General features: G+C 50.0%; 1 protein-coding gene across 10 annotated transcripts in view; it reads right to left on the reverse strand.

Moving 5' to 3' along the window:
• Nucleotides 1-23,581, reverse strand: part of LOC144175856 (uncharacterized) — a 229,436-nt gene that overhangs the window by 137,057 nt on the left and 68,798 nt on the right. For 9 of the 10 annotated variants that reach the window (XM_077704906.1, XM_077704915.1, XM_077704935.1 and 6 more), the window contains exons 10-12: nt 10,613-10,757; nt 5,801-6,038; nt 3,259-3,394 (exon numbers count right to left, since the gene is read on the reverse strand). In XM_077704906.1, coding sequence (XP_077561032.1) covers nt 3,259-3,394; nt 5,801-6,038; nt 10,613-10,757 — 519 coding nt within the window. The remainder of the gene's footprint in view (nt 1-3,258; nt 3,395-5,800; nt 6,039-10,612; nt 10,758-23,581) is intronic. The other variant, XM_077704958.1, reaches the window with a different exon arrangement.

Genomic DNA, 23,581 nt, shown 5'->3' on the forward strand with positions numbered 1-23,581 from the left:
CTATTTATAGCGCAACCTGGCATCCCTGGGGCAATGGGATTTTTTTTCACGTATTTCGAAACAGTCGCTAGAAGTCGCCAAAAGTTTGATGCAATTAAATCCCCTAAGTATACTTCACGCAATAACAAAATTGCAACAAAACAATTTTCAAGGTATTTAGTTCCTTTCTGGTGTGGATGAACGGCAATATGCAATACGATAATGAATACTGAAAGGCTTCGACAAACCTGCGTAGCAAAAGAACAACGCGTCTCTCGTGCCTCTTTTCCAGTTTATTAATTGTTGAGGCAAGTCCTCGTGTTTTACTTTTTCATTTTATTTGATGCAGGTGCTTGCATTTCCACGCTAGCTGGAATGCGCACAAACAATGCGCGTGGAGCGTTTTTGCACGCGATTTGTGTGCGTCAGCGTTGCGCACGCGATTTTTTCACGCCCACGTCGACGATTCCGCGTGTGCGGCAGCTTCTGCCTCGCTCAGAAAATGACGCGCATTGCGCGCGGCAGTGGGAGGAGCCTGACGACTTGCCCCAATGGGGAGGCGCGCGCCTCATGGCGGCGGTTTCGAAGTGCTCGCGACAGCCGGCTGGCTCCGCCGGAGATGGTTAGGCTTACCACCCCGGCAGATATTGCATGGGCGCTTTCACTAGCGACTTTCACTTTACCGCACAAGAAACTTCGTGTGTGCCTTGAGCGGTATTTTAGAGGGCGCTTAAAGCGGTCGCTCGAGCTCCCAAACCACTTTTCGGCCAAAACGGCCGCCATGTTGCCGCGCCGTGCGCAGCGTGCGGGGGGTTCAGCGGCAGCGCGCCAGTAGCATGCACGACGCGTTTTCGCAAGCAGAAAACGCTCCATGCGGTTCAAGCTTTTCACGGCCCGCTCCGCTTGTGACGGCCCACTCAGCGAGCCCGGCAAGCGAAGCAGGAGCTTGCAGCCGAGCGCGTCACACATGCCCGACAGGGCGCTCCTGCTGGCTCTCGGAGCGGAGAGGGTCGGCAATGAACGCCCCCTAAAACTCTCTATTGTTTATAGAACGACCCATTGAAAACTACGGCAAGAAGGAAAGTTTTAACCAGCGCTGCAATGACTTGCTAGATGAAAACACTGTATCCGCGGTACAGCGACGGCGCTAACCTAATTCGCCGCGGCAAACGCGTGGAGGGGTGCTAGGGAGTTCCAAGTTATCAAGCCGAATTAGTTACATATGTATAGAGACCCCTGTGAAGTAGTTCTTGCAACAGGCTGCACTCGATTTGCGCGACACAAATTTTGGCGCACGTTTGGCGCACTTGCTTGCAAAATCGTGTTTTTTTTATCAGGATGGCGCAGGATACCTCATTTTGCGCAAATTGGCGCATTTGGCGCAGGAGTGGGAGTGTAATCTAGTGCCTCTTGGATTGGCGTGAGTAGCGTTGAAATTCCCTGTAATGACAAGCGTGAATGGAACAGCATTGGCTGCTTCGTCGCTGCCTCCCCGTTCTCCGTTTCATGCGCTTTCTTTGTGTCTGCTTCGTTCTGATTTCCGCACAAGACATTTTGCACGTGCACATTTCACGATGTCACGTTGGATGAGCTGTACTGCCGACTTTAAGCGGCGGGTGATCCTGTTTGCTGAGAACTTGAACAACTGCGCCGCTCAGCGAGAGTTTGGCGTTAATGAAAAGCTGATCAGGGGATGGCAGAAACAACAGGACGAACTTTTTGCTTGTAGTGGACTACGTCGTGTATTCCGTGGCCCTGCAACTGGGAGGCACGATGCTCTCGAGAAAGAACTTCGGCTGCACATGGAAGAGGAGCGTGCGAAAGGACTCCAAGTGTCCTGCGAAGATATTCAGACTAAAGCTTGGCAGTTGGCGCTGCGAGGCGGGATCGGCCGTTCAGGGTTCAAAGCAGTCGGGGGTGGGTCCAGAAATTCATGCAACGCAATGGGTTCTGCTTCACGGCAGAAAGACCATCTGCCAATGGCTTCCAGAGGAGCACAAAGAGCGGCTGGTGGCATTCCAGCGCTACGCGATCAAGCTCAGGCAAGAGCACAACTACCTTCTCGGCCAGATCGGGAATGCTGATCAAACTCCAGTCTATTTCGATATGCCCAGCCACACGACAGTCACAGCGAAAGGAGCCAAGGACTTGCGCCTGTTAACGACAGGCAATGAACACACGCGCTTCACAGTGATGCTGAGCTGCACTGCTGACGACTGGAAGTTGCAGCCGTACATTGTGTTTCGCCAAAGGGCGAGGTGTTCCTGGCAAATGTGATCATCCGGGCACACAAAAAGGGCTTCATGAATGAAGAGATGGTCAAGGGGTAGTTCAGGACGGTGTGAATGAGGCGACTGGGAGCAAACTTGAAGCTTCGAAACATGCTGGTCCTCGACTCTTTCAGAGGCCACATTTGCCCGGGAGTAAAGGAGGCTGCCCGGGAGGCTGGTACGGACCTGGTCATCATACCCGGCGGGATGACATCGGAACTACAGCCCTTGGACGTGAGAGTCAACAAGCCCTTTAAGGCTCGCGTCGCTGTGTCCTACAAGGAATGGCTGGCGAGGGACAACGCCACCAAGACCCCGACGGGACGCTGCAAGAAGGCTCAGCTGAGCGAAGTTAGATGAAGAACGCATGGGAGGACCTGCCTGCAGACATCATCCGAACAGCATTCAAGAAGTGCTGTATCTCCAATGCCCTCGATGGCACCGAGGACGCCAGTGAAGTATCCAACGATGATGACATTTCTAGAAGTTTCGACAACGACGCAACGTGAGGCTCCGACCAGTGAGGTTTATTGTTGATTGTGGGGTTTAACGCGCCGACGCAACGCAGGCGATGAGGCGCGCCGTAGTGGAGGGCTTCTGTATTAATTGTGACCACCTGGGGATCTTTATCGTGCGCCGAAATCTCGTACACACGGACGTTTTTGCTTTTCGCCTCCATCTGAAAAGCAGCCGCCGCGACAGGGAATCGAACCCGCGACCTTGTGCTCAGCAGCGCAACGCCTTAGCCACTGAGCCACCGACCAGTGAGGTTTAAGCGACCTCGTTGTAAATAAATGTGAGTTTTAACAAGTTTCCTCCAGTTTTTTCTTAAAAATATGGGTCGACCTAACTCGAATATTTTAATTTTTTTTCGGCGACTTCAATTTTTAGGGGGTCGACCTATATTCGTGCTCGACCTAGTTTCGAATAAATACAGTACTTGTGAGCCGGCCGTTCTGATCCCGCATGCCCGGCAAGTCCCTACCGAGGTGCCGCAACCACCACTCACCCTTGTGGGCATGTTGCTGCTGGAGGGGGCCACCTCCCTGCCCAGCGGGCTCTGACGCAGGAGGGGCAGGGCTGCGCATGGGGGGGAGCCGGCTGCTGCTGGCTGCTCCAGGACCGTCTCCCCACTGCTGGGGGCCCTGGGCAGGGGCGCACACTGGTGATGACGACGATAAGAGGTGGTCCGAATGCCAAGCTCTCTCTGCTCCAAAGCCAATGTATCCACAATCTAAATCACTGCACCCAAAATGCAAATGCACAGCCAACACTATCCCTGGCCAATCGCCCCCGAGTGGGTGCGCGCCAAACACTTCAAGGGCATCGCCATCATCAAAGTCCCCACTCAGACGACAACAAATGAATCCCTCATCACGAGATTGCACTTTGATTCCACTATGTTTGCAGTGGAAGTAAGCTTCACGTTTCAAACATCTCTGTCGTTAGACAAAAGTTCCACAGGTGGTCCACAGTTGCGGTAATACTATCTGTAGCAATTCCCTGGACATACATTAGACGCCAGACATCCCACCCAGTACGCACCCACACAAAGAACACGCTAGAAGCCGGAATTTTTGCTCTGACAGTGCGTTTACTACTCACCATCACAATGTTGGCACCTAGTGACGAGAAAAGTATTAAAAGTACCGAGGCAGTGTGAGAATGATTTACGATTTTGCGGTCATTTCTTATACGACTCTTCCATCATTTTGCACAGCCAGGAAAACCGAGAACTTTTCTGCACTAGAGTTACGACGCATCATGGGCTGCTTGTTGCATTCAGCTGAGGCCGGGAAAATAAAACACAGGCTAAACAGGGGCTACACGCCCTCAGGATGAACAATATGCATACGAAATTTAGTGCATCAGGGTTCGTATGGGCTTCAAAAGCCAAAATTCAAGGGTTTTCAAGGACTTTCAAGGACCAGAAAACACATTTTCAAGGTCCCCATCTTATGTTTTATCTGGGATTATTTATAACTTTTTCAACAGAATGCAAAATTGTGTTATTGCCCATTACCTAAGAACATTACTGCACATTCAGGTAGGCGCTATGGGTTCATGAACGCTGCCCCAGCTTTATTTTTTATTTCATAGTTTGTATTTAGAGCTTTTTCTTTTTTCTCGGCGTTTTGCTTAGGCTGTTTGATTTCGATTGATTGATTGTAGGGTTTAACGCGCCGACGCAACGCAGGCGATGAGGCGCGCCGTAGTGGAGGGCTCCGGATTAATTTTGACCACCTGGGGATCTTTAACGTGCGCCGAAATCTCGTACACACGAAAAGCGGACTGTTTGATTTCAAAAACTTAGTTAATGTTGCCTGCATCTCCTGCTTTGTCAGCAAGAGTACCAGCTGAAATTAACTCAGCAAGTGTTGCTGCAAGGCAGGATGAACTATGCACACGTCCTCCATTTGCACGTAAAAGCAAATGCAGATGGAGCGTATGAGGCACAGCAAATATGCAATGAAAGGCCGTCCACAGACTAGATGGAACATGCAAGATAGAGAACAGAAGCCGGCTTTCACGGGATTGTATCGTGACATGAATTCCCTTGAGGAGTGCTGCTCCCAATGTTGCCTCGTAATAATGAGAATCCACAACTCGTAATTTCACGCAATACACTGAAACTTGATTGTTACAATGTTTCTTTACATTTTTAACACGTAAAATTTACGACAAACACTTTAAATTCTTGTGGAAAAGATGGGGCCATTGGTTCTCTCCAAAAAAAATCAAGGGTTTTCAAGGACCCTTTAAAAATTCCAGGACTTTCCAGGCCTTGAAATTTACACGTCTAAATTCAAGGGTTTTCAAGGTTTTCAAGGACCTGTGCGAACCCTGTGCATATTCTTTTTACAGTAGTAAGTAGGGTAAGATAAATGATGGAAGTTACAAACAAACATGCAAACATAGAAGCACTGCAGGTGGCACTGCTTTGGGCGACATAGCCCAACCCAGCCGTCAGGCACATTGGGCTTGTTTGACACAACATTGCCTTGACTGGTATATCTTGCATCTTGGGGAACAGCGCGAAATGATGGGGACACAAAGAAAGAAGTGAACAGGACAAGCGCTGGCTATCAACTGATTTTAATGGAAGGACGTTTAACTACATATGCATGCACAATCCCCCCCCCCCCGTGCCAACCTCAGCCAATGAGATAATAATAATAAAGGCAGCGTTAACTTCTGTTCACTTCTTGCTTTGTGTCCCCGTCGTTTCGTGCTGTGCAAGTGCACCAAGTGCACCAAGTGCACCAACTAGCCCAACTCACCACCTTAACTGGTATAATCAACACAGCCACATTACCCTACCTGTGGAGTCATGCCCAATGTTTCAGGAAGCCATTAGTATAAACTGTAACAGCCCACACAGGTTGGTGAAACGTAACGTGAGCCACAGCTGACCACTCAGGAACTAAGAGTGTATTGGCGTGTCCTCCTACCAGCCTCAATGCCCCTGGATGGTACTCTCCCTTGTGGGTACCTGTTGGCCGCCCAATTCAAGTACCAAGAGTGCGGTGCCCCTCCCGACCCCTGCTCACCCCAGGCGCGAGGAGGGCCGGTCAATGGGTGGGGCAGCCGGTGCCAGGGTGACCAGGGGCCGCATATCGGGTGCATCGAGCAGCGTGAGGGCCTCTCCGACGGAGTCCACGGCTCCCGGCGCAGACAGCAGGGGAGCCACAGAGGTGGTCCGCCGCAGAGACGGACGCCCGTCCGGAGGCAGCAGCTCCAGATTGTCTGGCGCACCCCCGTTCTGCTGTTGTTGCTGCTGCAGCAGCGCTGCGGACAGAGCACCACTCGCTGGGGAAACCACGCTCGCTTTGGACGCGGGCAATACTAATTACTCGCTACAAGGAACACACTCTGGACCCTGCCACTGTTCACCAGCAGCAGTAACTTGGCCATTTAACTAGGCCAAACACACCTTGGCAGTTCCGGGCCAGTCCAACACTGCTATGGCAACAAAAATCCCAGGGGCAAGGATGCTCTGAAGCAGTATGGAAGAGCAGTCCCTAATGACAAGCAAGAGGCCCAGAACATGGCGAAACAGTCACTGTCCTGCTGCCCTCTCCTGCCCTTCCCCACTCGCTAGCCTCTCTACGTGCTGCTGGCCTGTGTTGGTCTAGGTCCTGTGAAGCAGCGCTTCACAGGAGCTTTACCAACCATTTACAAGGGTTTGTACAGCCTTCGCAAAGTGGCAATCCTACACCTTCACATTCGGGGCCCCAAGGACGCCCAGTTGCTTGGCTGATTTGTGCTGCAGCATGTACCGGTGAACACTGCTCCATTGGAAAGCAGCTGATGTGTCAGGCAATGTTATAGGTGGTATTCATTGAAGCTTAGCTGTCAATTTCTTCGTTTGAAAACACTGAAATGGCCACAAACATGGCTGAAACGCCACAAATATGGCGCGGCTTGTGCCACTGCAGCCGCACGCCAAAGAAAAAAATAACACCAGCGTGCGTTGCCTGCTCCGTTTCAACCCGACTCTCAACGGTGGTGTCAACAGAGTTGTTGTTAATCGCACTCACATTGAAGGCGAGGCATTACTTTGCATTCGGCGGGCTAGAGCTTGGAATGTCTAACACATATCATGCGCTTAGCATGGACAAGTACCGCCATCCCGCGGAGCCCGACGTAACCAGTGACGGCGCACTCACATGGCTGCCTGCATGCGTGCCTTGCCAGTGAATACAGGCTATACAGACGGCATTGCCTCAGCTCACAGTTTTCATACACGGAACAGCACCATCATCATCATCAAAGACCAGCGCGACCGCTAGTGACAAGATGCGTGCAAACAGCTGCAAGGCCCATCAGATGTGGTCAGCAAGCTACAGAATCAAAGCACAGTGAGGCAGCAGCAGGGGGGCTTCGTACAAAGCGAGTAAAGAAGAGTGCGTGCTAGCAGAGGCCCAGGTGGTGCTCACCTCAGTTAGGGCTGGTAGCCACTCACAGTGAACAAGAGCACAGTCCCACATACTACCCCACTGCCCAAGGGGAGGGGACTTTAAGCACCGAAACCTTGCCCAGGTGGGTGTCGTTTTTTCTGTTTCCTTCACTACCCCACCCACCAGCCACGGTGGTGGGCAACCAAGGCCACCAATGTGGCCAGGCAATATAAAGAGTGAGTTAAGACCAACAAGTCCCCCTCAGAAAACTTGCCAAGAGCTGCACTTGGCCATTTCGTATTCAACGGATTACGTAAAAACCGGCAACCCCCCGAGGCTTTCCCTCACGCCTCCAGGCCACGGTCATCCCAGAAAGCCAGTGGCAAAGAGCCAGCCAGGCCTCACACGCCTACACTAACAAGGCTTGCACCCCTCCATCCAACCGAGCAGAGTGAAACAGCAGCAGCAATAGAGAAGAGGCTGCCCTGGCACTCTTCTACCAGGCATGCACAACAGGCCAAATCCTTCCCGCTGGCTCCGACTGCTCGCTGGTCTCCCCGAGTGGGCCAGGCCACCGCCAAATGCACGGAATGTGGAGAGTAGCCAACCCTTGCGGCACTTGAGGGCGCGCACCTTGCTCAGCAGGCTGCACGGCCCACACACATGCTGACCCCCTGCGGGGTGACCCTCCACCTTGGGTTCTCTTACCAAGTAGGTCCTTGTCAGCAACCGGACCCTGTTTTGCGTCCGGGTCCAGGCCAAGGGGGCCAGACGCCCCCAGGTGCCTTGAGCACCCGTGTAAAAGGCCGACAAATTACCAAAAAGGATCCACTTGGACGAAGGCCTTTGAAGCCGAGCACAAACAGCAGTGCTGTATCCATAGGCTACGGAGCAAAGTTAAGCGACATGGTGATGCCGACCCTCCCGACAGGGCCGACAGAGTGCGCACGAGACAGCAGGGAGACAGCCGCTAGGTGGGGTGCACGTTAGTGGGGCCTCGGAAGAAGGGCTGCGCAAACTGTGTGGGGGGGCTGGCATGCCACAGCCGTTAGTGCGAGGCTCCACCCTCTGCATGCCTGGGGACTAGCCAGGAGGGGCAGGCAGGCCTTCTGGCAGAGGCACACACATCAATGCTAGGGGGGAAAAGGTGCGCACAAAAGTGGCCCGCCCAACGGCAAACAAGCGCGTCCCCCTCACTTCCAACCACACCCCCGTCTGACATAAGAGAACGCAACGTACCATGCCACAAATACCATAACAATTGGTAGATAACCCGTAGGTAATCTGTGGAAAGAACACAAACAAGGCCAGTCACTAAATCGGGAAGACGACAGTGGCTTCCTCTCAAGCCTGTGCACACAAGACAGGGGTGAACAGCAGCAGTGAACGTCTCCCCCCACATGCCCCCAGAACACAACACTCGCTAGATGTCAACCCGCATCGACACAACCGCACATGCAGAATTTCAACACAAAACCGTGCCAAGTAGAGGCAGTCAATACACGGTTACAGTGGTGCTACGGTATGCACTGCAGTTCCAACCAAAGGGGATGCATGGGCGCTGGGCAGCTAGCATACTCTCATGGTTGCAGTGAGCACGGTTCTCTTCCAGACAGTAGTTTTTAGAGCCACGAACATGGTGCACAGCAAGGCTCTATGGGGAAATGGGAGCAGCAAAGTCTTGGAGCAGTGCTATGCATCAACAGCACGAAGACCATCACAAAACAAGAAGTCAATTACGCTTACGCCTGGTGGCACATAGCTGCCATGTGATGTCCACCCCTCTGCAACACCTGTCACGTCAGTACGTGCGATGCAGAACGTTAATTAAAGCTGGTCACAGAATGACAAAAATGGTGAGACCCGCTGAGGCTTGCCAAAGCCCGGCCAGAAATTAAGAACTGCACGTAGAGAGGTCCTGAAATCGCTGCTCAAACTCACTTCACAGTTTGACAGTGGGCAGATCAGAAGAGGCACACCTGAGATTCCCGACATTGGTCTCCTAAGGACTCGCGGACTGGAAAGCAGTCCAGGTCCCCCTTGTTTGAGGCTACAATTGGACTTTGGGATGTCGTTGAAGACCACTCGGATAATTTTGCATCTTCCTCAAAGTTAGAGGGGCCATGAAGACAAAATACAACTTTGTTCAATTTCTTGTTCAGGTCACCGCAAAGTGGCTGGGGAGTGGCCACCACTTCATTTGTCTCGATTATCTGTTTGGAGCTTGCCATAAAATTGGCACCGCTGTTATCGGGACAAATCAGTCTTTCTAATGAACCAAGCTTAAACTTCATCTGCGTGGCGGCCTCTTTAACGTCAAAGCTGCTATTCCGGTGACATTATAAAAACTAGAAGGGCACTAATGCGCTTTGTGTTTGACCATTTCCACACCTGGCCTGCCTTCGGTTCTCGTCAAATCCCTTTCAAGGACCTGAAACATCCCGTGGCGTCCATTGTCCACCAAACGGGCAGTACCCTCGATCGAGCCAGCCTTGTGTGGGTTAACAGGGACTCCTGCATTTGCGGTCAACTGACAAAAGTGCCAAAAGAAGCACCAGCATCAGTGGTGTTTATCAGCACCACATTGGATTGGAGAAGTTCCCTCAAAGCCACTAAATTGAACGGCACAATGAGTGTTATCTACAGTGTCTGCACTCTCATCGACAGTGAGTGCAAACAACTTTTACAGCAAAGTGGTGGTAAAAGCCAGCTTGGCCAGCATCTTTGGTGTTCACAGACAAAGAAGGGAAAAGAACTCTGAAGGTAATCCTGCCGCCGAGACATGACTCGCGTGAACGTCTGCACTTGGCCGATTTGTTGAATTCTTTTTAGTACTCGAGAGATGAGCAAGCAGAGGCGGAGAATGCTCGTAGGACCATTGCCCACAGAGCACCCCCAAATGCCTTGGAGGCCCAGGTGAGTGCTAACAATAAAGCTGCTCTTAGACCGTCCTCACTTGTTTGGGTTGTGTTCCGACACAAATTCTGCCCCTTTAGAAGCGATGCTCTAAGCTGGAGGACAACATACTTGCATATTCACGGGCTGCATTCCTCGGGCCCATTCTGAAGGCACACTAGCCAATAAGGGCTTGCTCAAAACGGACACTTTTGAAACCGACACAAAATGGACAAAACATGAGAATACCACCTCTGCACATCAGCCAGTGCTTCTATCTCATCTGGCACACCTATTTCACCCCGAGCATACGCAGGCAGCCACAACACGTGCACCACCCATTCGTGGCCTGATTCGGTGGATAAAGCCACAGAGAAAAAACAAGATGCGAGTCCCACCGCCCACAGTTCCTCTGTGGAACACATGCACGAGGAAAGACTGCAAAGAACTGCGTCGAAACTGGCCACCGCCCGACCTTTCCCCCTGGAACTGCCACAAAAGACGGCTCCACAAGGCGCATGCGGACCCATGCAGCTCGATCCCGGCACAGCAGCACACCCCACTTACCTGAGTCGGAGGCAGATCCCTGCCGGACGGGCGGCTTGAAGGCGCCCCCCTGGCGTGCCCGGATCACCGCTTTCTTCGACAAGGCAGGGGCGCTGCACTCGGGCGGGGGGTCCCCCCCACCCTCTTCCTGGGATGACGGCGCCACCTGCACAAGCACGGCCCCACCAGGCGTCAACGACTGCTGCGCACACTGAGTGCGCTACCCAGTGGTCTCCTCACAAAGCTCTCTCGGCAAGTCCATCGACCGGGCAGAAACGATTCAAATCTAAATGCTGGCACCGTTACGCGCCAAAGCTACACCTGGGCTCCAAGGTGTGCTGTAGCAAAGGGCTGCAGATTAGTTGAGAGCCCCCAGGGTGCACCAAATGTGCACCAAAATCTTAACACGTGGGTGTTTTTGTTTTTTCACATCCATCGTAGAAAACATTTCACGCTACTTGATGCTTGCCAATTGCGCAAGACAAGTGAAGCATGCAAAACACAGACCAATCATGATAGCACATGTGGTTCAAGCCAGTTCCCTCATTGGCGCATTTGTCCTGCCACCTTTGCCGTTTTTCTTCATTGTTTCTTAAATGCTAGCATTTTGGCCTGTCTGCCCTTCTGCCTGTCCCTTAATTCAACCACCTGGCCAGGAAATAAGTGAATTATTGAACGAGAAGTTTATATAGGCAAACCGTTTTTAAACTACCGGATATGCTCGCATACCTCATATTTGTCAACATTGTTCAGCAAGAAGAAAATAGTCGTATTTGAAGTAAAACATCAATACATTACTGATAGTAGCACTATTCTTTAATTGATATATAGAGTACTTTTTGTGTTCAAAACTTCACTTCACTTCAATTCACTTTTATTCAGCAAAACAACATTTTAACCAAATCATACAAAAAAGGGTTCGCGCTCCGTCTTAGAGCTTGTGCCTCAAGCACAAAGCCAAAGAGCAACAACCGGTCCAAACAGATGGCGCACCAGCAGTGCGACTCTGGGACAATTGAATTCAGCAAACCCCAACTGCATTTATCAGGGGATAATTTTGTGATAGTCGTTGATTGCCACGACGTGGTTCGGGCCCCTAATCAGGGGAGCTCGTGGCTGCGCTGCACCAGAGTACCAAGACAGGAAGGGATGACTGATGATTGTAGGGTTTAATGCGCCGACGCTGTGGGCTAACGTACGTGATAGCAGAGGACCCCGGCTAGCTTTGCTAGAGAACGCTACGCGCCGTACACTAGCCCTGCGGAATCCGAAGACTCACGCACGGGTTCGGGTACTCACATGTGGTAGACAGGCTCCGGCAATCCAAAATGAGGCTTTATTGCCTGGCAGATACAGGGCATACACCAGACAACACGACTATCACTCGCGGGGAGACAGTGGCTCCTGTCGCTCACTCAAGCCGCTGGGCTCAGACCTCGATATCCGTCATCACGACAGCGGGAGCAGAGGAGGCATCCCGTGCAACCGATCAGGGCAGAATCTCAGCAGAGTCCGTGGAGCCAACTGGGTTCTCCGTCCGTCATCGAGACATTCGGAGTACGCACTGCGGAGCTAACCGATTCTGACCAAATCACCCAGTCGACTCCCGGCGGAGCGCTCGTTCGTCCCGCCGGTCAGCTCGGAGGGGAGAGGAAGTCTTCCCCTGGTCAGGGAGAGGGTGGCGCAAAGGAAGGTGACAAACTGGTCCTCCTTCCCTCGCGCCCTCGCGCACACGTTTGCGGCGAGCCGGTTTGGCGCATCGCGCGGGGCCATGAAGAGGACACGACCTACGTGACGTGCCGGCTGCCCAAAATGGCGGCTACCAGCTCGCGAAAACATGTGCAGGCGAGGCGTAGGGAAACAAGGGTCCCCACAACGCAACGCAGGCGATGAGGCATGCCGTAGTGGAGGGTTCCGGGTTAATTTTGACCACCTGGGGATCTTCAACGTGCACCGAAATCTCGAACACACGGGTGTTTTTGCTTTTTGCCTCCATCAGAAAAGCCGCCGCCGCCGCTGGGAATCTAACCCACGATCTTGTACTCAGCAGCGCAACGCCTTATCCACTGAGCCACCACGGCGGGTAAGGCAGGAAGGGAACAGTGTGGGAGGGGTGAGGGGAGAGGCAGTTTCGTGGCAGGGGCTGCAGAGCACTACCGTCTCCCTACGATACTGCAGTGAAGCGGGCAAGTATCCAGCTGTAGCAGATCAACCGCGGCAGCCGAGGGAGCTCGCGCCGCCAGAGCAGTGCACCGCATGCTCGCAGATCCTGTCCCGAGCCGTGAGCCACGAGACACGAGTCACGTGGCCGGCAGTTGGAATCCAGACACCGAGCCAGCAGCACCGCGCTCGCACTCTGCTATGCAGTACCACCATCGGCGCCATGGCTCGCCCCTCTCCGCCGCTGTTCACCTTCTGCTCTTCACTCAGCACTCCTCAATAAATGAAGGCGGAACGTCTCCTCACGTCTCCTTCACAGTCAATGATCTTCTCATGTGCACGACTCGTGGGAGCATTGCTACCAATACCGGTTCGTGAATACCAAAAGTCGGCATCAACGCACATCCCCGCATTTGTGAGAAGAAAAAAAAAAGCCTGCGCGTACGTTCAAGCATTGCGTGAACACTGTAATGCCTCGATGCTGTGCCCGCCTAATGAAAAATATATATACATATATAATTTCGCCAACATGAAGCTTTGCCTGTAGGCCATTTCTGCATTTTACCTGCATCAGAGGCACCGCGTTCCACAGCCAGGAATAAAACCCGCACTCTTTTGACGCCTCTGCCGCTGTATGCACCAGTGCCGGGATCAAACGGAAACCAAGAGCGCATACGCAACGTTTTGGAAAGGTTGAGGCGCTACAGCAAACATTTAAAAAAAGAGAAAGGACTGGCACCTTCACAGGACAGGACATGCATTGGTAGCTACGCAATGCAAAAACAGTGGACATGCCCCTGGGCTTGCTCCTGCCAAGCTCATTTTTAACGCTGACACCAAAGATGAGGAGCGGTACTCTACCTCAAGAAGACGTTGGCATGCACGTGCCGAGATAAATACTTGAAAGACTGCAACATGGGACTCGCAGATGTCAGTTGAAAATAATTGCTGTTGGCCTGGTTTAGGTATACCTCAACAATGTTGGTCCACAAAATGCTCCACGAAGCATTCTAGGTTCGGGCAAATTATGCAGCTTCATAAACGTTCCCAGCATGCTTTCTTTCTTTCATAGCAACATGCATTTTTTTTGTGGCGCCAAAATGCGCAGCAGGTGTAATGTGGCAATGGAATCGCCGAACAAAGTAGACTGATCCACTGCCATGGTATATCGCACGTGTCGTGTCTGTGTAGGTGCTTCTTGGGAAAGTGGTCTCATCCACACAGACAACACAGGGCCCAACACCACCATTAGCAGCCTCAAATATTTAATTTTAGTACCTTGTCACCTCCAGACGTTTAATCCCGAGAATACCTAGTGACCGGGGAGCCAAAGAACATGGAAGAAAAGTCGACACACAAAAAGCTAGTTCTAGTGAAGTTGGTTTATGCACTGTGCCTACCATAACACAAAGATAAAGCTTTGCTCGCTGTTTGTAAGACTGTGCAGCAGCTTGTAATCCCTGCAGTAGCATCTGACAAGCCCTCCACTAGCGTCTGACGTGGCAAAAAAAAAAAAAATTAAAGGCCACACCGCTATTTTTAAAGAAGCCTTGAAGAGAAACCACAAGTTTCGTTCATTCAAAAGATTGCCTCGTTAGAATCATACTGACACCACTTTTAACGCCCACTTCGCTCAAACAAGCTATATAATTAGGAAAAAGAATGGCCATGGGACCCACTAGCTCATTTCCCGCAACAGAACCTATGATGTCGTATGCACAGCTCTGCGAATGGTGGAGGGCAGCAACAGCAAACGCAAATTAGGCAGAGCTTATAAGCTTGCCGAAAGAGCTATTTGCACTTAAATTTAGAGCACATTCTTTTTAAAGCCCTAAGAATGGTGAGACAAACAGTGGAAGTTACGAAAGCACACGTAAACATAGAAGTACCAATGCGCATGCTGCTGTTGGTACTGTGCACATTATGCTTGGTTTAGCTGCACAGGACTGCGGTGCTTTGGGGTTGTTCCAGACGACACTGGCCGATTGACGCAAGCGACAATGTCTTACGTGACCATATTTGTCGAGCGAGCACCATGTTTCACGGAACGATTGTCTCCATGAACAAAACAAGCCAGGTACAAGTACGCTCACAAGCATAAGGCAGAAAACGGCTAGCCACGGTGTGGTGGCGTCATCTAGGTTCACTAACTTTACGGTAAACAAGGCCCTGTGATGTTATTGCAGACTACGAAAACGCACGATTTAGCGGGAAAATCAAAATTTTAACTTAAATCAATTAATTCCTCAGTGAATAAAGCATCGTTTGCATTCGGACAAGTGCTGGGGGCACTATAAAACATGAAATCTTTCGAATAACAGAAACTTATGTTTTGTCTTCATGGCTCCTTTAAAGGGGCCCTAAACAGGTTTCCGAAGGTCGCCATTTCAATCGCGCAATCGCTAAAGTACCCCTTCACGTCAACGTATATCAAATATTGCACCTCTGCGTAAAGCAGGGTTGCACAAACATGCAAATAAGATCCTTTCGTGTTTTTTTTTTTTTTCCTCGCCCTGCTTCCTCACCGCCATACTGCCGCACTCTGATGTGCGGCAGATGGCTCTGATGCAGCTTCTATGATGCACGAAGCACTGAATAGCACGGCGCCGCTATTGGTGGTTCCCTTTAACTGCTGTAGACAATCGGCGTTCCTGGCTCTGGGGGAAACACGGGTGCGCTTCCGGCGAGCAGCGCTCTGGCACCGGCGGCACGGCGTATCTTAGTAGGGACGAATGTCAATCGCCGCCATCCATCACACGAGCTTAGCTTAGCCATCCATCACACGTGCAACCGCGGCAAGCACCTGCCCGCACATTCGATAAGGTGCCCACTGTGCTGGTGTATGCATGATATGGTATACACAGCAGCAGCTAAAGCTTGTCACCACCAGCCAGAGCGGGACTATTGCTGAAAATCAGTCTATAAATGTGTGAGAGGGGGTGCTAGCGCAGTGAAAAATTGCGTTGTCGGCACGGCCTCGTAAAGCAGTGTCTGAACAGCTGCGGCGATGCTAAGCCTTTTCTCCGACCTCGGAGAGCCCAGTTTGCCGTGACAGCACCGCATGCAGAAACGCTAGTGGGCCGCTAGTCGTCGGTGACAATCTCTAATTACTGCCATGAGCGAGCATGTTGTGCTTGGAATCCCCCTATCTGGCCTTCAAACACTCGTTTCCGCTATTATACAATTGACGTGCCAAAGCGAGCACGGCCGCATGAGCCGACCAGCCCCGCTGAGCGGCAGCGGCTGTAGTAGGAGGAGTTTGGCTGTCGTCTGCTAAAAAAAAAAAAAGAAGTGTGACGTACGGCCCAGCGGAGCCAATGGCTGTGCGCATGTCAGACCAGCCCTGTTCAGTGACGTCACAGCTTTCACAGTGCTTTGGAGGCATGGTGAGAGGGTAACTGCTTTAGGCCTGACTGCGGGCCCTTTTTAATGAACGATAACTCGGCTAATACTCAAAGCTTTTAAGCCATTTTTGTGGCAGGGCGTTCCTTGGATAGTACTCCAGCGATCGCGCATGTAAAATCTCAACCTTTTGAACACTGTTTAGAACCCCTTTAAAGAGACACTGAAGTGATTAGTAACCATTGCGGGATTACTAGCGCAAATTGTAGTCTATAGCACACAGGCCATGTTTCGACCACTCTGAGTGTGTTTACGCAAATTTATTTAGTAGCAAAATCAATTCGAAAATGTTGTCCTCCTCTCTGCACCCTCGCCCATTTTCTGTGGCGTTTTCGTGTGACGTCAGATGGAGATTACTTGGCTTGACTGCGCTACTGCACGGCTCGCCGACCTACCGATAGAGTCAGTCGGCCCTGCGTTTACGGTACAGCGTTTAGTCCACTGGCCTAACAAGTCGTCGCAATTCGTTCGCTCAGTTGAAACTAAGCCACGACACATTTGTGAAGGGAAGAATGTGCGTTTCTTTAGTTTGTTAGTTTGTACACTGTATCAAGCTCCAAGTCCAGGTCGCTCCACACAAGTGCTGCACAAGCGCACATGCGACGCTTCGCTGACTGGTACGCTAGTAGGAGAATCTAAGGCCTCTTGAAGGCGGGAGAAGAGTCAGCGAAGTCAATATAGGTACTAAGGAAATAAAATCAACTGATACTTTTACCGTACAGCATAGAACTAGGGAGCAGGAAGCACTTTTTTGCGCTGGATGAACAAGCACAGCGGTGAGCATCACGACTAGGCATCTGCGAACACTTTTCAGTCTAAGCTAGACATGAGATATTGTGGAAATTTGGGCGACGCTTACTGCCCGAGCACTATACAACAGTCACCTAAGCTGCTTAAAACGCTAAAACTGAATAAAAGTGTAAGCTGGTTATACATTATATACCTTATATTTCCACCATCGACAGCGCTGGCCCGTGGCCAAGTGGTCTCGAGCGCTAGGTATGATATTTTGCAAGTCGCAAGTTCGAATCCCCAAGGGTACTTTTTTTTTTTTGTAAGCTGATTTTTTCCGTTTTCGGCCGATGTTTTCTATACTGAGTTCACATTTTTGGGCCATAATGTTCCCTGCTCCACAAGCGAGTTCGCAGAACACGCGTAGACTGACACTGACGCGCTAGCCAGTTCTCGTTGGCGTGCTGTTGCCATAAGCACCGACTGCTTGCGGGCGCAGGCCAGAATCAGCAGACCCTTGGCCTGGTGCGAACACGCTTTTCACGGTACAGGCATGAATGAGGCAAGCTCCAAATAAGTGGGAAAAGCGCATGGCATTTGGGCGTCTGTGGTGACGCAGAGGGCGTTCATCCACTGCATATGCCTCAGCTAGTGATTGCTACGATTCCAAGCCGTCCTGGGAGGCTTATCATAGGCATTTTACAGCCGACAACATGGCAGAAAAGCAGTATGACGATTGCTGAGATATCGAGAATGCCCGAGATATCGAGAATCCGATAATGTCGGATCTCAAGCATACTGTTTTAACAAACCGAAACTGGAACTTGTTTGAATGCTCTTCTTGGACATCATCCAGTCACGGTGCACCTCCTCCCATCGACACAGCTGGTGAGGCTGCCGCAGACCGCACATGGTAGTTTTGCTTCTTTCGGGCTTTATAAAAAATTACCGATTTGTCAACCGGATAAACAATGAAAAGTGTGTTAATTTGAGCCAGTCTAAACAGTGCAAGCAAAAACAGGAGCTTGACAAATTCACTTCAGTTTCCCTTTAAGAGATCGTCGTTCGAGTGACAATAAACCAATAATTATTGGAAGGTAGATTGTGGTGTGATTGAATTCAATGATGATGGTGGGATTTCTTTGGCACAAGGCCAGCTGGGGCAAAGAGCGCCAAACAAAAGTAGATAACCGAAAAACGTTGGTCATAAAATGTGTAAGCCAGAATAACAGTAAAATCAATTAAAGGCAATGGTGATAGCTGGTGTGTAGGGCCAGTTTTGATTATGCATGATAGGAAATGAGGTTTTAAAAGTTAACAACATACAAATATTTAAAAACGCATTTTATGGAAACCATGGCATTGTCACCCTAAAACAAGGAAGGGTGTAGCGTAATATGTGTCTGTATAGTTCCTTGAAGTGCCTGTGTCTTGTTGTGTTGAGTGCCTTGCATGTGAATAGGATGTGAACTATGATAGGCCCTCCCCACACCTGCTACACACAGGTCTTGGAGACCCAGTGAGCAGGTGTGAGTGCGTCGCATGTGTGTGGCCTATCCGTAACCCGGCCAGGGTGACTTCAGAGTGTCTGTTTAGTGTGTCCGTAGTGTATGGTCTTAAGTGTGGTTTTATTAGGTGTAACTTGTTGTCTGTCTCAGTATTACAGTCTGCTTGCAATGTGATGCGAAGGCGCTTTCTGATGTGTGGCTTGAGGTCAGTGTAGGGTAAAGTTGGTGTGTGCAGTGTATTTGAAAGTACAGCAGTGGCAGCCATCTGATCCGCAGTCTCAATTACCGGCTAATCCAGAGTGGCCAGGGACCCAACACACAGTCAGTTCAAGATTTGAGGCATATGCAGAGATAATGGTCTTTAGGACGAGATTGATGACATGGTTTTTGGATGACTTTGTGGATGACAATGTCTGCACCACACTCAACGAGCCTGTATAAATTACAGACTTAGGGACATGATGTTCAATAATATGACTTGCAACAAGAAAAATGCCATATGCCTCCACCGTAAAGATACTGGTGTTTATATTCATAGTTCTACCTGCAAAAAAATTGGGACCGTGCGCAGCACAAGACACAGTGGAGGATCTTTTGGACGCATCACTGTAAAATTCTGCACAGTGATATTTAGCCCGTAAAAACAAGAAGTGCTGCAAAATTGCGCTACTTGGAACTCGATTTTTCTCGATTTTCACGAATGATAAGTTGCACAGCATGGGGCAAACTTGCCATGGGGGTAAAAGCGTGATACAGGACGTTTTATAGGTATCGTCAGAAACCTGGTCTTTGACTCTGAGTGAGAAAGGTGCAGAAATGGCTGGGCGATTTAAAAAGATCTGGGATGTGGACGTATCCTTAAAAACAGGTTTAAAAGGATAATTGTCCCTTGATGAAATTTTAAAGGCGTATAACAAGTCAACATAGGTTCACTGGTGTGAAAAGCACCATTTGTCACACTCTGTGTAAAGACTCTGGACAGGGCTCGTACCGAATGCGCCACAAGAGAGGCGAAGCCCCAAGTGACGCACTGGGTCGAGCATGTAAGTGCTGTTTTCGTGGCTGACCCACACACAACACTCCCATAGTCCAAACAAGATCCCACTACACTGGTAAAAACACACAGGAGGAGTTGCTTATAGGCCCCATATGATTGGTGTGAGAGGACCTTTAGAATGTTTATCGTTTTGAGGCATTTATGCTTGAGTTGCTTGATGTGTGGAATGAATGTGAGATTTTCATCTAAGACTACACCTAAAAAGTTGTGTTCCTTTTTTACGGGAATCGAGTGCCCATAAAGTTAATGTCAGGGTCTGCTTGCATCCCATGTCTCTTTGAAAATACAATGCAGGTACTTTTAGAAGGATTAAAGGAGTACTGACACCAAATTTTGATACCTAAAAAATGATATAATTGGCTTCAGTAGTTTGTACAGATGCCTCAAAGAAATTTTTGCAGCGATCCGAGGCCGGAATCACATCTAAAATCGATTTTGATTGTCCAGGCCGCGAGCTTCCACAAATCGGCAGCACTAGCGCAATCGCTTTCGGCGTGACGAAACATTGGCCTACGTGTCTGGCCGGTTCAGGGTGACGTCATATAGTCGTTTTCAGAACCATAAACGAAATCCTGCGCTGCTGTTGTCGGTGGTATTCGTTTGGGCAGGAGACGTGGGCGTAGCTGTGTGAGCAATGCTTGTAAACGTTACGTGTTCGACGTCTTTGCTCTTCAGTTCGTTGCCGGCGCATGGTGTTCGACACTGGTGCCGAAAACGGCGTGGTGCGCGATGTCGACGAGCACCGCGGCGACGCGGCGTGCGCGTCGCCGAGCTCGCCCAAGTTGTGCTATGGCAAGCTCGCGGTATGCGAAGTACTGCTCGTGGAAGCCTGCCCGAGCAAATCGACGACGACGCCAAGATGAATTATTTTCCACACGACGACATGCAGCGCTAAATGTGGACTTCGTGGAGTTCGTGCACGCCGGCGGCCGCAAGAACTGTCGCCCAAGCCAGCGGGCTCGTGGTTGCACGGGTCACCTTGGGTGTTGGGAACTTAGTATCGTGGCGACTATTTGATCGCTGGTATCTGTACAACTGCCAATGACCATCCCTTATACAACTTTTCACCACACTATCATCCCCTTTTTCGCATATGAAGCTTTATTTTGGCAATAATTTCCGTTTCTGCGATCGGTGACCAAGACATCTGCCGCGGCTTGTTTTGATTCTAGCGCGCAGGTGGCGCCATCTTTCGGCCGCTCGCCGCACCGTGGTGCCGACAGTGCTGGGTCGGAGCGCCGAACCTCCGCTGCCGGTCAGCGTAGGCTTCCCATCGTGGCAAATATCTGAACGCCACTTTTAAATTCAGCTCTGATAACAACTCCTAGCACAATTTTCAACACACTAACATCTAGTTTCTCGCATGTAAAGCTTCTTTTTCGTGATCAGATTGATTAGAAGAGTGGCGACAAGCTGTTGCTATCACGGTCTGCGCCGGTTCAAGCCGCAGTGATATTAAAAAACGGATGACGGCAAAGACATCGCCGGCCTAATCGCCTGGCCAAATAAAGTTGTTCTGTCTGTCGGGTGGCCGTGACTCATCCGAGTCTGAAGATTCAGACGACATGTCGACTGCGCGGGCGAGTCGCGGACCATGTACAATCGTAGCAGACGATGCGGTGAACGCATGGAGGAAAGAAAAACGTCCCTGACATCACGGGTGAGACCGTGACGTAAGGCTGCCCGCTTGCAGGCTGGCCTTCGAACGGCCATTTTCCCGCGCGGCGACCAAATTTGAAATTGGTTGCAATAAACCTGCTATAATAATTTCTGTGTTGGCGGCTGACGGCTTTCGGTTCGATTTTCGTAATTACTGGGCCAATAGGTATTCTTTACAGCATAAAAACTGAAAGCGAGAAATTTCGTGTCAGTACTCCTTTAAGTTTAAACCCATTTCATCTGCCCAGCGAGCAAGTTTGTTAACCGCAAGCTGCACCTGACGTTCACATATAGATATGTTACATGATTTAAAAGATATTTGGACGTCATCTACATACATTAAGCAGGAGATGGTTGGCAGCAGTGCCTTTCCGAGAGGGTTCATCTTTACTATAAACAAGGTGCAGCTCAAAACGCCACCTTGAGGCACGCCATTTTCCTGCACGTGAACGTTTGAAAGTGTCGAAATGTGCGTTCGCACAGGTAACTGGAAAGAGTGTTCAGCATGTTACCTGATATACCAAAGGATTATATGCCTTTTCAATATAAAAAAATACTTTCATGCAATATTGGCCATGTATGTAGGCATCTTTACTGTAGGACTCCAATGCAACCAATTGATCATTGGTGGATCGCCCCGCCCTGAAGCCTGCCTGGCAGCTCTCAAGACCATTGTACTCTAAGAAGTACACGAGTCTCCTCTTTATCATCTCCCCGACACAGTGATGTGATTGGGTCGAGTCATTTTGGAGCAGCCAAAAGTAGGTTTTGGAGCAGCAAAATCGGCTTTTGGAGCAGCCAGAACGGGCATTAAGATTTGAGAAATATTGCTAAAAGGGGAGCAAAACAACCGAGAGAAGCCCCAAAAGCAGCATCCTGGGCACACAGAAATGTTTAAACAAGTAAAATGCCTTCGGAGCAGACAAGTTTCTGCCGCACAGATGTCTTTTAGCAGCGACTATGAAATGCCTCGAGACAAGCACCGAAAGAGTCCGTGCGAGTGTGTACATGCATCCACTGCATGAGCCAACAACAGATCATGAAAGAACTTGAAGTTTTATTTAAAAAATGACTATCAGTGTAGCATTCCAATCGGTAGGCTACAGAACGTTTCCTAAAACCGTAATGAACGGAACACAGTGACACGCGACAGAATGTACTGAGTGCATTTTGTGTAAAAGCTTCTAGCGCCCAGCCTAAATGTCGGTTTCTCTCCGGGTTCCCAAGACGAAATCGCATGCTACATCTCCCCTCCGACTTCTACACTCGCTTTCCAATTTACAGGGGACTAGGTTTGCAACAACGGTAACTTTCTGGCTTTTTTGAGTGGTAAGACTGTCTTCATGAAGCACCCACCCAGCTTGTGAAAGAGGGTCACCTATGATGATCATTGAGTAGGTGGACCAACGGCTAACTTATTTGAAACGAAGACAAAAAAAATCAGTGAAAATGTCAACCACATTCTTCACAAAGAGAATCTTTGCAAAGAAAGTTTTATCATAAAATGCTTTCCTGAAGCATTCCTGTAGCGTTCCTCATGAACGACATGTTGAGTCAGGCAAGATCACTTTCTCCGAAACTGAAAGCTGTTTGAACCGGCTTACAGCCGGTCCAAAATTAGGCCACCTTGAACTTTCGTGTCTTTCCCCTTTCTTGCTACCTACCCTTGCAATGCCCTCTCCATCTCAACCCCTCGGAGTTAGTCACGTGAACTCCTGCCAAGCTCTCATCATCATCATCATCATCATCCTATCTATGCCCACTGCAGGGCAAAGGCCTCTCCAATTAATCTCCAATTACAGTCTACGCTCGTTACAGCGGATTCAGCAACAACAGACTTTCGGTAATAACAGACCATTTCTGTTGGTTTGTCTGGTCCCTATGTATTTTAAATTGAGTCCACTCTGCTCATAACGGACCCGGCTAGAGCAGACTGTCTGCTACAACAGGCTAAAGTTTAGGCGAAAGTTGTTTCGACTGAATATTTATAGCGGACTTCCACGGGGCCGGCATGCAATATGCTTTTTCTTTGTTTATTTTTGCAAGAAAACTGTTATGTCTGGCTACATTGCTTGCAACTGGGTCGTTGGCACAGCCAAGCCAAGCCAGTGCCAGTGGCTTTTTTTTTTTTGTGCGACCAGCGGCATGAGTGGCAGGGTAGCTGATTTCACTGTCGGATAAATTAAGTGTAATTAATGCTGTCGAACAAGGGGAAAAACAGACCGACATCGCCAGAACTACAGGCCTGTCTAAGCAGACGGTCCGCTCTACCAACAAGAACAAGGCCTCTGCCGATAAACGCGACTCCGGTGAGATTGAAAACAGCGCTATCGAATACACAAAGTGGTGCACCCAAAGGCGAGTCTTGCCCTCGTCAGTTTTTTTTTTTTTTTTTTTTTTCATGTAATAATAAAACTCGGGTTCAGTGGAGTTTGGTCTTCATTATTCCCACGCATGCATTGTTCCTGTTCC

Source organism: Haemaphysalis longicornis, unplaced genomic scaffold (genome assembly GCF_048455015.1).
Source record: "Haemaphysalis longicornis isolate Haplotype H1 unplaced genomic scaffold, Haemaphysalis longicornis Haplotype H1 scaffold_1, whole genome shotgun sequence".
Taxonomy (NCBI): Eukaryota; Metazoa; Arthropoda; class Arachnida; order Ixodida; family Ixodidae; genus Haemaphysalis; species Haemaphysalis longicornis.